Source organism: Patagioenas fasciata, chromosome 1 (assembly GCF_037038585.1).
Source record: "Patagioenas fasciata isolate bPatFas1 chromosome 1, bPatFas1.hap1, whole genome shotgun sequence".
Taxonomy (NCBI): Eukaryota; Metazoa; Chordata; class Aves; order Columbiformes; family Columbidae; genus Patagioenas; species Patagioenas fasciata.
Window position 1 is genome coordinate 186,499,783 of NC_092520.1, and position 15,010 is coordinate 186,514,792.

The window sequence follows — 15,010 nt, forward strand, 5'->3', positions numbered from 1 at the left end:
TGCTTCAGTAGATGCTATGTGTTGCTGTGTTTGAAAGGTATATCTTATTTACATATGGTCTGCACAACAGCCCGTGGATTTGCCATCATTTTGGTAATGGTCAAATGTTTTCTAGGTCTGGTACTGCACGACACTGTGTCCCTTATCTTGCAGGAGCCAGTCCTGCTGCCCTGTTTTCATCACGTTGAAAAACTACTCTGTCCTCAGTTTCTGCCGGTAACTGAGAACTGTCTCTCTGAGGGCTGGTGGAGGATATATGTTATAAAGACACTAAAGCCTTAGATAGCTGGAGCTTCTCAACTGGCAGACCTATAAATTAAAGGACTTGTTTAGAATAAACATTCTGAAAAGTGGAGGTCAAGTTATCAGCGAAGAAAGTAAACCTCACACCCCAAAAAGCTCCGCCCCATACCCCGAAAACTACTGCTTGCTCTGATAAGGGAAAGCAGGATTTTTTTGGTGTTGGTTGTGGATGTTTTGGGTTTTTGGGTTTATTTTTGTGGGGGGTTTTTGGTGTGTGGTGGTGGTTGTTGTTTGTTTGTCTTTTGGGTTTTTTGTTGTTTTTGGTGTGTGTGTTGTTGTTTGTTTTTTTTTTTTAGTTTCAGATTGCAGCAGAACCTATTCTAGAAAATCCACACGTGCTAATTAGTTGTAACTCCTAATTTTTTTTTCCTCAAATAATGCACTAAAGCAAGGCCTTCAACTGAAATTTGTGCTATTACTGACATGAAAATCTGTGCTATTGTTATGTCTTGTCAGTGATTGTCATACAAGTGGAACAGAAGCTTCTGATCCTTGAAGGAGATGGAGCTGCCTGTGTTTGCTCAGCCCAGGACTAAACCCCCTTTGAGCTAACACATTCCTACAGGCCCTGCTAGTGTCTCTGGTGGCTTCTGGGTGGTCACCTTTGGCACACTTTGGTGTAAAGTTGCACTTTCAGTAGCTTCCTGCCTGGCCAGTATTTTGCAGAATTGGTTTTTACAGCACCTGACAGGTGGCCAAGCTCAAGGCTGCCCTTTCCCCTCTTACCCTGTAGCTGCCAACCACAGAGACTGGGGTGGCTTCTGGGGCTATCTGAGGGCAGATGGGCTGTTCTGCTGCCCTACGGAGACCCGATGGGTTTGTAGACCTCTTCAAGCTTAGAACTGGGGTGGCCTGGGTCCTCATCTTCCAATTAGGATGGTGGCAGGAATCTCCTGGGGATGGAGGTGAGATATCTTTTTTTTTTGGCTTGCACGTTCTTGTTTGGAGGGAAGAAGAGATGCCTGCAGAAAGGGAGTGAGCTTCTTACGTCTGCGTTGCTGGCCCAGCAATTCAGACTGGGCAGTGGCAGAGCTCGTCAGCTTGGGCTGGGAAACTATGAGTCAGAAGATATATCCTTTCTGCTGTTTTCCGAGACAAAAGCACACATATTGACAGTTTAAAAAAGGGTTCAACATTTCAGATGTATAGAATGGTTTCAGAAAGGATTTGTTTTGAGCCATGGTCTCTTCACATGTCAGCTGCCTGTCATTGTGGTGTGCTGTACCATTACATTCCACAACGTCGGCAACAAAAAACAGAGAACTGCCTGCCAAGGAGCAATTACCAATACAAGCAGTCCATCAGAACTAATTTTTTAAACAATTAAGAAAACCAAATGAATTAGTCCATCCCACAATGCTGTCTCACTTGAATTTGTAAGGTGTGCGGAAGGAAAAAAACACCATTTTTTCTGGTCTATGCCTTTAAAGTACTCATGGCTGCAACACTGTTGATATGACTCTTCTGCATAGCAAACTGGTTACTCATAGCTGCAGTGTTGTAGACACGACTCTTCTGCTTAGCAAATGAGTTTTAAAAAGGCATCGTTAACGAAAAGGTTAGTGAAATACTGATCATCAGTAACAAACCTCTTTCTCCGTGATAGGATATTGTCATCTTGATTCCCATATAATGAAGAAGACCTGTGTATGTGCTGATTTCATTTTAAGCAGACCAATATTGTGAAGGCAGTATACATAGCCAAGATGAACTCTAAATATAGATGGGAAGGGACAGTGTGTTTCATAGCTGCCTTCATGGGTCCTGCAGGAGCTGACACGTTCCTATGGCTCTAAAAGTAGAGAGGAGTTTTCTTCGGATGATTTTCACTGGCTGATTTCTTCCATACTGGCACATTACCTCAACGTGGTTATGTTGTAAGTAACATTTCATTCTCCTGATTTTTAATTCCTTTTAGACTTGATTGTTTTCCTTTTTTTTTTTTCTGTAAAGAATTTTCAGTGTGTTCTCACATTAAGTTCTGACTTTGCCACAACTTACAGAGAAATTTAAAAGTCACATGGAGAAAAAAAATCTTTAAGCAAGGTTAAAGTACAAGATAAGAGTGACTCCAAAACCCCCAATGTTTAAATTAGTTTGTTTGGAAAATAATCAATGTGTTTGGCCAGTGACACTGACTCTCTCTTTTGTTTCGCATGTTGATGGAATCAAACAGATGTAATATAGCCTTTGTTGAATTAATAATGGTTATCTTCACTGTGGTTACATGCACAGTGAGGAAATCCATTTTTAATAAGTAGTAACTAATAATTAATAATATTGATGAATCAATGGTACTCACATTTATTACAGCTCAAGTTGTTAAGAGTCTGCTCTGAAGTTGCAGGGAGGTACTAATCAAAATACCCAAGACAAACAACTGCTTTTGGAAGCTAAAAGTAACCAAAAGTCGCTGTGCATGAGGTGGCAACTTTTAGCACACCGTTGCTGAAAGGCAGAGCTCAGCAGGGATGGCAGCTGCCACGGCTCTGCTTGCAGGGAGGCAGCAGAGCCAGCGCTGCTGGCGAGAGGGCTCACGGACCCTCCTGCCCAGCACCACATGACATTCTAGGGGAAGGAAAGTGGACACAGCAGTCCTGAAATCACTGCTCCACACCTGACAATCATACGCTAGGTAACGGTCACCACTACCATGACAGCTTTTCTGCCTTATCTTTGTATTTTGTCGCAACAATTTTAAACAGAGGAGAAATAAGGTGTAATCTCTTCTTACACTCTGTTAAGTAGCAATATAAAAGTATACACGTAGGCCAGCCAATCCCCACTATCAGGAGAGCGAGCCATGTTCTCAGGAGCAATTGGCTTAGTCTTCAAACTTATTGAGGATCCATGAATGTGGCTGTGTGCACAGATTTGAGTGAATTATGACAATCTTTGCATTTGGTTTGATGAGGGAAAGAATGGGTCTTTTCTGTAAATGCTCAGACCTGTATTCACCAAACATCAGGTTTTTAATTTAAGAAGTGCTATGTTATGAATCCCAGTCACACTGTGTTCTCTGTTGCTTGGAGAAGGAGTGAGAGAGAGACATGTCAAGAGGGCAATTCAGTCCATCTAGGATTCAGAAATCACTCTTAGGTGCTTAACATTCTTCATCAACAGGAGGTTTGCATCCCATGAAGTGCTGAGTTATGTTTGGCAAGTAAAACTGAAATTGAGAGCTTTGATAAAATGCTAAATGGTCAAGATCTCTTCAACTCCAAGTCTAAACTCACCTCTGCGAGCTTTCCCCTTACATACCCCATACATGCAAGGGAAAGGCACCTTTAGATCGTAATTGTAAAGTCAAAAAGACTTGTCTTAGAATAAGAGGAATGTTACTGGGAGGTATGTATTTTTCTTCGATAGTTACAGAGGGAGTTTTCAGCAACCAGGGTAGTCTAAGATGTCTATTTAGAGCACCTGCATCTCCTTATGGCTAGAACTGTAGTTTGCTTCTAACAGATATTTTTGGAATTAGGGTAGCATAAATAAACCAAAAAGACTGTTAAAGAATAAAGTGCAATTCATAGAGCAACATCCTTAGGTATTGTTTCTTTTCTATATATAATCTTCCTTCATAACTGTATTTATATAAACAATAATTCATGTGCCCAGATTCTGCAGAGAAGCTGATTTTGCTGATTCGGTACCATCCAGGCAAAGAGTATTAGTCTGAAGAAAAGCCTTTCCTGTCAGGCTTTCATATGCCACAAACTAGGATCTGTGTGAGGTAGAACCACATTAGAAAACCATTTTTTGCTCTCTTTCACAAATAATAACTTCACTATGATAGGCCAAGGTGCATAAGCAGACCCATATTCTTGCTGCTTATGTCCTACATCTGTACCTGCTTTCTCTGTCTTATCTCTGAATGATTTGGTGCTGGAAGCAGAGGACCTGAGTGACATCCTTCCTGGCAGTGGGAGTGAAGGTTTGGCTTTCACTGCAGTCAGGATATTACCCATCAACTCATCAAGTAGCCACCATACTAAAAGGGTTACACAACAAAATAACTAATGTTCAAATCAATGCTGGACCCAGTCAAATAGGTCTTTCTCTTTCTCCACACACACATACATATGTAAATGTAAGTACAAGTATACACGTGTGCACAAACACAATGTAGAAATGAAATCTTACACACATCAAAGATCCCCAAGAATAAACAAGTGCTATGTACTGAGTTACCCTTGCCCTCAGGATTTAGTAAGTATGACGGTCCTTCAAATCTTTTTATTTTAAGGGTTAAGGTGGCTCAGCATTTCCTTAGAACAGGCCACCAACCGTTACCAGTTATTTCATGTATCCGTATTTCAATTTACCTTTTAAATTATTATTTATTTTAGATACAATGGAGAGGCCTTCCTTGGAAATTAACCTGCATGATACTCACGAAGAGGGAAAACTTTATGTAGTTGATTCCTTAAACAACCTAAACAAACTCAATGTTTGTCCAGCTGAATCCCAACATGCACTAGGTATGTATGATAGATGATGCTTTGTGTTTTTTTACACATACAACAGGCCATCAAAAAAGAGTTATGTATGTCATTTGAAAAGGCTGACCACATGTAATGTCAGCAGCTCAATAGTATAAGTCTTATATACAAGACATATAAGTATATGTCCACCTCTGTACGGAAGAGTATAAGAAAAGTATTGAAAATGGCATAATTTAGGGAGATGAGATTAATGGTTTAGCTGCTTCTGCTGAGTATTTCGGTTATTAGGTTCTTGGAAATCCTTGCATTTGGCTGGGGATTCACTGTCAAGCCTGAACTTACCTTCCATTTCCATTGGGACCCATGAGGTGATGCCTTGCAGAATAATTTCTCTAGTCATGCTCAATATGTACCTGCTACATAAATAGCATCATAACTCTTCATGAGCACTAAAACTAACACGTGGCAATAGAAGCACCTTCTTTCAAGACACATCTCCTGAGGACTCAAACCAGTTATCTGAACTATCCCATGGGACTTTTAAGCATTTCAATTTGCAGACTCTCTTTCTGTCACCAAAACCAGGACTGTTTACTTACAATTTCAGATACGGGCTCTCACACTTTTACTGGTTTTATACAGCTTTTATATTTTATCTGCTCATGGCAATAAGAATATTTTCACCCAGGGATGGCTACAATATATTTGAGTTCTTTGTGACCTGAAACGTCTTAAAACCTTAAGTTCTTCAGCAGCATTCCACATGACATTATCTGAATTTGCTTTTATTTCCCTTACTATAATGGCAAATTTGACTGAAGAAAAACTACCAAACAACAGCTATGCTTAAGTGAATTTCAAATGGCCATAACTTAATCACGCTTCTAGTTATAGGACTTAAATATCTTTCTTTTACTTCTGCTTCTGAGTTCTGTAACTTTTCCTAACACAACTAACAAGGGTGGTGTTTGTTCCTAGATTTAACACAAAGATGTTAGACATAATCTACTTAATTTTCATGTGTATGTTATCTTGATATTGTCACTTCTAGAAGCACATAATAAAACAACGGGATAAATTGGTTTTAATGCCAAAGAAACTCTTTGCAGGGTGGCTGTCTTGCTGTCTTTTGTAATTTTTATTGGACAGTATCGTTTACTTTCCAGGTAAACACACAGGGTTCTGTGGAATCATATATGGTTCTGTGGAATAATCACACGCATGTTCCTTCCTACATTTCAGCAGTAAATAAAGGTAGCCTAGTATGCATTTTATGCAGCAATTTGTAGAGCACTTTGGCTTCTTCTAGGATTATTCTTTTCAAAACGCATTTTCTTTATTTAAAAAAACAAACCTCAGAGATTCTGTAGATATATTATTCCATTGGTTAGATACATAAGAATTTTTTTTCACAGTCCTTAGTTTCCCTATTCAGCTGCATAAAATTCTGATTCTCCTGCCAGAAAATTAGTGAGCTCTGTAGAATGTTTTTCAATTTCTGATAAATACTAAATTCTCATGAATGATCTATTAATTGTATAGCAGATGCCCAATTTGATTTAAAAACTGATGTTTCAAGAGTGTTGCGGTACATAGCATTCCTTTTGTTCAGTAGCCTAATATGACCTGGCTCATCAAACACACAGCAAACATGTTAAAAGTTATTTAAAGTTTATATATTTTTTGATTGCTTTGGTGGCAGCAATTTCTTCATGTTTTAGATGACAGAATGGCCCCACTGTTTGCAGTTTGGCAAGAACACGTGTTCTCTGATTCCTCCCAAGGCTGCAGTCTGGCAGGCTCAGCCAGCTGCAACATAAGCAGCATTCATTAGGCAGAGCAAGCACAGACCACTTGTGAGTGACCATTGATAGCTTAGGGTGTTTGATTGACAGCAGTAGCACGCCCTCCCCATTCTTGTTATTCCAATTAGGAGGCAATATTGGTGCAGGCACTTAGTATATCCTGCATTTGTTCTGAATGCTAAGGGAATAAAAATAAAACCCCCAAACCCCAAATATTAAAAGCTTTCAGCTTACCTGCAGGCAGAGACGTGTTAAATGCAATGAAGCAAAACATGGAGATTCCCAGAGAACTGCCACAAACTCAGTGAAATGCTCAGCCTCAGGTTGGTTCATTATTAAAGTGCTGTAACGGGATATGCAGCCTTCCCTCAGCTTTATCACCACAGGCTCAGTTGCAAAGAGATTTCTGCCAGCTAAAACAAGAACATGATCTAGGAATATATTTTACAGAGCTGCATATGCTACTCTCCCCTTCAGAATGGTAAGACAGCAATTACAGGAGGAGAAATTTCAGTAATTGGCATGTAATTTTAGTATGTATAAGACTGACACCAAAATTAAATTACGTTATCTCCCTGTCCTCAAACCTTAGTAAATAGTTAAAGTAGTATGCAAGCTTGGATTTAAACTATTCTGTCTCAAGTATTATTATTAATTTTTTTATGTTCACATGAATTTCCTCATGGTGTTCACTTGACTTTATGAGTTGTCTTTAGGACTTGCTGCCACCTTTCATTTGATCACAACTGTTTCTGTGAGATAAACTACCGACTTTCCCTTTATGCAACACGGTCTTTTAAAAAGCAAGAAGCCAGCACAGCAACTACTTGTCCTTTTTTCCCCTCATCTTCATGTGCTTGAAGGACAACAAGTCCATGTGAGACTCTGTTCCACTTTTGAAAATACCTCATTTTTTTGGTTGGAATGAAACAAACAAAACCTAAAGAAGAGTTTTTAAAACACTTGTTTAAAAAGTCCAGACCTCCGTTCATCCTATCTGACATCAGGACCTTAACTGAGATGCTTAATTTTGGAAATTAATCATCCCAGAGACATTTCTATAGTTAAACAGGAAAATATGTGAATCTAGAGGGTTAATGTGTAGGATGAGTCTGTAGCCATGCTTTCAATACGAGTTTTTATTTCTTCTCTTCTGAAAACTGAGTCCATTCTGGTCCTCAGAAAGCCTTCTGATGAAAACTTCATTGCAGCCTCCGTACCTGTAAAACTGAGCTGTAAAACAGGTCAGCTTCAACAAAACAGTGTGTTTCAATAACAGAAACAGTTTTGTTGAAAACGTTCCAACAGCTAAAACAGATGTATTAATTTTTATACTTCCAAATTCAAGCTGAGCTCATAAAATGAATTTCTTTCCTTCTTATGCAATATCACAAGAAATAAAATCCGTTGGCCAAAATTATGACGCATTTTGCATCATTTCACAGAGCCAGAAACATTTTGTCATGTTTATCCTAACCAACCTTAACAAACTTTATGACCAATTGATTTGTCATCTTGTAACAGATGAGGAAGAGAGCACTGTTGGTGCTGGAGAAAACACAGCAGGGAGCAACAGAAACCAGTGCTTGTTCTTCGTCACATTTATTCTTACTTTGATCATCAGTTTGGCACTTGTTTCATTCGTGATATTCTTAATAAGTAAGTAAACCAAACAGTGGTTCTTAAAAATGTAGGGTCAACTGGAAGAACTTTGTTGAAATGTGTCGTGCTACCCTATAACAGGCTACTGCTGTATTTGTGTGGTCAAAGGCTTTGGCTGGTTATGGGCAGTGGGTCATGGTCCTGGGTGCAAAGCACAGGCTTCCACTCTCTGAGCCAAGAGGCACAATTTTGTTCTTAATGCAAAGGTTTTGTGAGTTTCAACAGCTGTGAAGAATTTAGCTCAGCAGGGTTATACTGTGTTGCTAAAAATGCTGATTGAGAATTAAATTAAATTTTAAAGATGACTGTATGGCAGTGAGATGCTCTGACAATGTGCCTTCCATTCCTTTTCAAATAAAACTCAGTATTGGTCTCATTCCACTGAAACCGGAATTACACCCAGACTAACACTTAAATCAGACTACCTGAAGAAAGACCTGAAAGTTGCCAGCAAAGTACTGACTGGAAATTTGTTGGGAACTAAGAAAATCTCAAATATAAGAAACAAAAAATTAGACAAGAAAGATATATCAAAATGGGCATGTAGCACTGAGTCTACAGATGTACCTACTGTTTCGCTTTGCCTAGTCTGGTCAGGCTGGCTTAACTAAACACACTGTGATTTTGGTTTGTGGAGCTCTTGCCATCTTTGGGTTTTCTGGGCTAATGGCTTTGGGAAGAGTACAAGGTGCATTATTCTAATTTACAAGTCCATTATGAATGAATTGTAATCCATGTGAAATCAAGATTTCTTCTATCCTTTAGTATAGAATTCACTGGAGCAAAAATCCTCATTTTCCTTTTTGAACAGAAAATCCTAACCCTTGACTGAATTTGCTCATAAGCACTCAAAGAACAGAATATCAGACAAGTAAAGAGCACAAAGGAAATTTTATGTATCGTGGTTGTAAAACCCTAATTAAAATATCTCATGTTTGAATTCCAGATGTATTCAGCAGGGAGTAGCTGAAAGTGAAGCCCTGGTATAGAAAAATGAGTAATGTGCCCCTCTAATGTAAAAATGGTAAAGTAATAGCGAAAAGACTTCTTATAGGGATTAGAAGGGTTTGCTTGCGCACAAATTGGTGAAGGTCAATATGTCCATAGACATAGATTCATTTAGCATTGGCACTATAAGACTTAAGCTTCATAGCCCATGTGTAAATTTTGTTAACTTCACAAGGCCAAAATAAAAATAGCTCCGCAAGCGTACAGGACAGATACTGCAGATTGATGGTCCAGAGGAAAGTGACCTCTTCATGGCAATATTTGCAATAATTCTCCTTTAACCTAAATGCTTTAGAAAATCAAGTGATGTGTATATAGTCTTTGGGGTGTTCTAGTAATCATACTTTTAGAAAAATACAGGTGTATACTGCCCCGAAATAGCAACTTGGAACCCCTAAATAAGACATTTTCCTGTGGACACTAATGGAATGGATATGCTCCTGAAGACTGCAGAATTTGTCTGAGGTGTATTTGAGTTATTATGCTGCACTGCCCTGAAAAAACAGCAAATAAGCAGTTAAAGAATCTAGTGAGCAGGCAACTACACCAGATGTGTAACTTCTTACCTGCAGTTATTTTCCTGTTTAATATTTTTATTCATCATAATATGCTACAAATTCCCACAGAGATGCTAGAGAGGGTAGTGATGCTCTTGACTTAATGTTGCTAATTTAATGTGGTACATTTTCTTTTTCAAGTTCAAACTAGGAACGAGATGGACCAAATATCAAGCAGACTATTATTGGAAAAGAAGAACATAGAAGAGCTTAAGAAAATGAACAATATGATATTAAAGCATCTAAATCAATCAGGATTTAAGGAAAATGGGAAATACCTCTTCACGCAGTCTCCTGATCTTCATGATTACCTCTTTACCCATGCTGATCTGAAAGTCCCTGGAGAATAGATCTTCTTTGGAATGAAATTCAGCATATTCATGTACACAGATGTTTTCATGTATGGCACACAGATTACTTAAACATTCTATATGGTCACAGGAGCATTGGAAAAGCCACCTGAATTAAAAATACTAGAAAATAATATCCTGTTTTTTGTGAACATAGATTTTGAAATCTAACCCATATAATTTACAATAAACAATGGATTGTCAACAATTCTGGGAAGGATTCCAGATTCTCTGTGCACTGTAAATTGCAGGGTTAACGGCTTAGCTTTACTTTAACTATAAGTGAATGATCACAGAAAATAGTGATTGCTATTCACGTGATTCCAGCATGACCTTGTTCACTTAGTCATTCTCCTGTTTCTTTGGAACAAATTTTGTGTTTGCTTCTGTATTATTTGTATTTAAGGATAACTTCTGATTCCATAACTTAAAAATAAACTCAGTTCTACTACACAGTTTGGTGGTTTGCTTTCCTGTGCATCTAAATAGACGGACTTACTACTCCTTTTGTGAAAAAAACAAAACAAAACAAAAACAAACCCAAGCTTGAATAAAACACAACCCTTTAATAACAGACCATATTCAACCCAAATTAGTATTGTCTGAAAGCGGGCGTCATTGTCTTACATGGGAAATGGTTTTAGAGGACTCATTCTGGTAATACCGATCTCATAGCAATGCTAGTACACTGTACTTGGGATTTGCTGGCGCTTTCTGGAGGAAGGCCAAGTGTTTTTATAAGGTGTTGTGGGTAAAATGCTACATGTTCTTGTACTCTTCCCTATCCTTGCTGTTGGTCACTACTGGAGAAGGGCCACAGAGCAGGTAGAAACCTGGAATGAGCCTTCACGTTTTTAAAACGGAGCAGGAGCTCAGAGGGTGAAAGTAGGAGCTGATGCTTTCTCACTCTAATTTTACAGAGTTGTGGAGACCGACACCCAGAAGTGTGATCACATAAGGGACTGCTGGGAAGCTTTGTCATTTTAGCATTCAGATCCTTCTACTAGGATGTACATTAAGAAGCCACCTCCATTACTGATGAACAAATCGGTTACTCCTATCACAAGGGTGCAATGGCAGCTGACAGTAGGGAGTAGGTCCGACACCATCTCTTTTACTTCAAGATCTCTTTTTTCATCCAATGCTTTCCTCTCTCTTATGGACAATTGAAAAAAAAAAAAAAAAAATAAAGTCACCGCAGTAGATAACTTGCACTGCAGTGTCCTTTTCCGGAATGAATGACAGTCCTTTTTGCAGTGACTACTTCATTGCCTACAACAGAATGAAGAACTTGCATAAAACTTGTGAGGTTTGGTCTTAAGAGACCTGTCTGTTTCTGTTGTTGATTCCCAACTGGAGTCAAAGTTATCTGCTCTGGACATCACAAGTGGTTGTTACAAAGAGGACTTTAATATAGCTAACAGAGAATGATGAAAGTAAGCATAGAATAAGTTGTAAAGAAAGAAACCCTAAAAGCCCAAATAAATAATCTTTCTGTAAATACTGTTAAACGATGAAAGAAAATGTATTGTATGACTAAAAACATGACACTCGTAGTGTTGTTTCTGTGTTCTTCTCTAAGCTGTCAGCCGCTTTTTAGTGAGTGTATTAAGTTCTTATCTCTCCCACTCATCTTGTAGCTACTGTAACTGCTTTCGAGCTCCTGTCTTGCACTGACACACATCCCTACTCATTAGCAAGGGGGAAACAACTCAAGTGTTTGGCACTCGGTGCATCTCCAACACATGGATTTGTCACATCCCTTGTTGCAACTGCAGCTATCAGAGCACTCTGTGGTCCACTACAAACTGCTACCAATTGCCAAGAGATTTTTCTGGCAGGAGACTGTAAATAAAATCTGTGCTAAAGCAACAGCCCCCAAAGAAATGAAATCTTCCTCATCTCCCTGGTCTTTTCATCAGTTACTCTTAATCTAGTTATTTAATCACTACTCATAATAAAGAGACTTCTTCTATCTTTATTATTGTTTGGAAGTATTTGGGGTTTTTTGTTGTTTTTGTTCTGTTTTTGTTTTTTTTTTTTAATTTTTTTATTTTTCACTCCATGGTTTGATCCTGCAAGTTGCTGAGTGCCCTCAACTGTCGCAGACTTAGGACCAGGTGAGGCATAACAATGTGCAGGTGTGCTCAGTATTACACAGGACTGAGGCCCTGAATCATCCCTTTCATATTTGATTGCTTCTTCACTAGCAGTGATCAGCAATTAAGATCAGTGACTGGAAAAGTACAAAGGTCCGAGGAACTCTTTAGTTAGGCCCATCCTGTTAGCACTGTGAAACTCCTCTGTTGTAGCCCCTTGTGTTCAAAGTGACACGGGGCAGCACTGCATGCAGCTGCTCATGGCCCCTCGACTCAGTTACCAATATCCATTTCCAGTCAGGGCCACTTCCCTGTGAGACCAGAGCGAGGGTTGGAACAGCCGCCTTGTCAGCAGAGTGCCCCAACCACCCCACCAGCACTTTTTGGAGTACCCCCCCAAACAGAAGCAAGTAGTGGCTTCTTTAGGGGAACATATCTGTCTTATCTACCGACAGTGAAACAGCCCCAAACAAATACTTGACTCTTAAAATCTTCTACAAACTTGACCTTGAAGTGGACTTCAGCTCACTCCAGAGCTCCATAATCCTTACCTTGAATAAACAGCTAAGTGATGAGTGAACTCCAAGCTCCAACCACACGTGGCACAACCACTGTGCTGCATGCGGATGTTGCAATGTCTCCTGCAGACATGGGTGAGATCTCTGTTCTCGAGTGCCTGCACCTCTCAGGAGCCTTTGTAACACCTGGTATATGACAAAGAACTCTGTACAGTAAGGTGATCTCACAGTAACAGCTCCATCTGACAGCAGTCACAGTCAATCTCATCAGTAGTACCGCTTCTTCCTTTTTTCTCTTCTTTGCAGGCTATGGAGATATCTATCCAAAGTAATTTGCTTTGCGGGATTTGTCTGGGTCTAGGGTAAATAAAAATTACACATATTCTTTAGAGAGACCTGTCTGTGAACCAGTTGGAGGTTAGGTAAATCCATACAGTGGGCATCTTCAGTAGAAAATGGTGCACAGACGGCACAGGGGGATTTTGGGAGCAATCAAATCCATCCCACTGCCTGATAGCACCAGCAGATTTACTTAAACCTTTCCTGACAGATGTTTGTCCATTCACATTGCAAAATATTTAAATGATGGAGTTTCCACAGGTCTCCTTTTCTAATGTTTAACTAACCACGTGGTTAATTTTCTGGGAGTTTAATGAAAATTTTTCCTGCTGAAATTTAAGCTCAGTATTAGCTGACCACTTGCTTCTGAATATGAAAAATAGTTGGTTACTTTCCAATTTTGCGGTTATTTTACATTACACTAAATCTGCAAGGCAATTTTACTTGTAAGAATGTTCTTTTACCTGCTGAGATATCTGGAATTTTAATGAAACATTTGTTCTTAAACTCTAGCTGAGTTCAGTTCATGTGCATCATTTGCTAGTAACAATACAAAGATGAACAATGGTAGAAAACAATAATGACGTGCTCTGAATCTGGAATAAAAAGAGAACAGAAAATTCTAGGAGTGGCAAAAGGATTGTCACAAATTTTGTTAAACCATATGCTATAAAGGTGATGTGTTGTGTGTTGCACACAATCCAAACTGTTCAGGAACGCTAAATGAGGTGTGCTTGCAAAATGAGCAGAGTAGAACAATGTTGAACAAAGCAGAAGTATTGTCAGAATTAGAATTATCTGACGAACAAAATCCCATTTCATGTGGTTTTGAAGTCTTTGAAGATCAAATATTTATTTTCATTCTACCAAAGCATAATATTGTAAAGTTACACATTAAATTGCCTGAAGATATGCAATTTCAGATCCAAATTTCCACATTTTCTTATTCATTTCACCCTATCTGATTGGAGTTTCTGCTCTGAGATTCAGAACTTACCCCACTGGAAATGGTAGCAAAGCAATGTGCTCCATGCAAGCTTTAGTGTTTTGAAAATGTTTGTTTTGACAAACAACCTTGCAGCCTGTTCTAATTAGAACTCTGATCAAGCAACACCTAGATAAAACAAATGCCAAATAGCAACTAAAAGTTGGATTTATGTTTTGACTAGTAACTGAAAATCGTCTGTCCAAGAAGATACTTAATTTGATCTTCTTATAGCTTGCTAGCATAACTTATCTTGGAAGATGTTGGCAAATAATGGAAGTGGGATCAAAGCCTTAGATCACAGCCCAAGTGCTACTGGGATTAAGGGAACTATTATTTTAAGAAAAAAAGCACATTCGGTCCATTACAAGTTACTGTTCTTATCTTCCTGTCAAATTAACAAGAATACTGAGATTTAAAGAGGGACAGAGAGGTGTACTGACATTTCCTCTGGGATACATAGAAAATAGTAACACTATGGCCAAAAAAGTTAGTCTTATTTGAGAGGCCGATCAAACTCAGAATTCAAGAAAAGGATTTTATAGACTGTTTCATATCCTTTCTCTGGTTTCTAGGCCACACTTCAGCAATCGAAATGCTGCCCACGATTCCCTGATGAGCCAGCAAAACCCCTGAATGGTAATGAGAACCTTCCAGTGGAAACAGTCGCAGCACAGTGCTGCTGCTAATTTATCACTGTGAGGCAAACCGCATTACACACAAGGGTGAAAGGACAGCTTAAAAATCGATTGCCTGCCAATTTAAAAATCTATTAATAATTATGGATTTGCTTTCCAAGTTCTGCACTGCTCATTTAATCTTAATGTCTTCTTCACCACATAACTGACTTTGGAAAACAGTGCTTGTCTACAAGGTGACACGAAATTTTGAAACTCACAGACATCCTTTGCTCCTCAGCAAAAACTCATGACTAATCCA

General features: G+C 38.9%; 1 protein-coding gene across 2 annotated transcripts; it reads left to right on the forward strand.

The window, feature by feature from the left end:
- Positions 1–1,084: 1,084 nt before the first annotated feature.
- LSMEM1 (leucine rich single-pass membrane protein 1) lies at positions 1,085–10,581 on the forward strand. 2 transcript variants are annotated; one of them, XM_071803675.1, is made up of 4 exons: positions 1,085–1,208; positions 4,653–4,784; positions 8,078–8,212; positions 9,922–10,581. In XM_071803675.1, the coding sequence occupies exons 1-4, from the start codon at positions 1,085–1,087 to the stop codon at positions 10,128–10,130; spliced, it is 600 nt and encodes a 199-aa protein (XP_071659776.1). In that variant the 3' UTR covers positions 10,131–10,581. The 2 variants fall into 2 exon arrangements, with proteins under 2 accessions (XP_071659776.1, XP_065711183.2); XM_065855111.2 differs by lacking the exon at positions 1,085–1,208 and adding an exon at positions 1,809–2,180.
- The last annotated feature ends 4,429 nt before the right edge of the window (positions 10,582–15,010 follow it).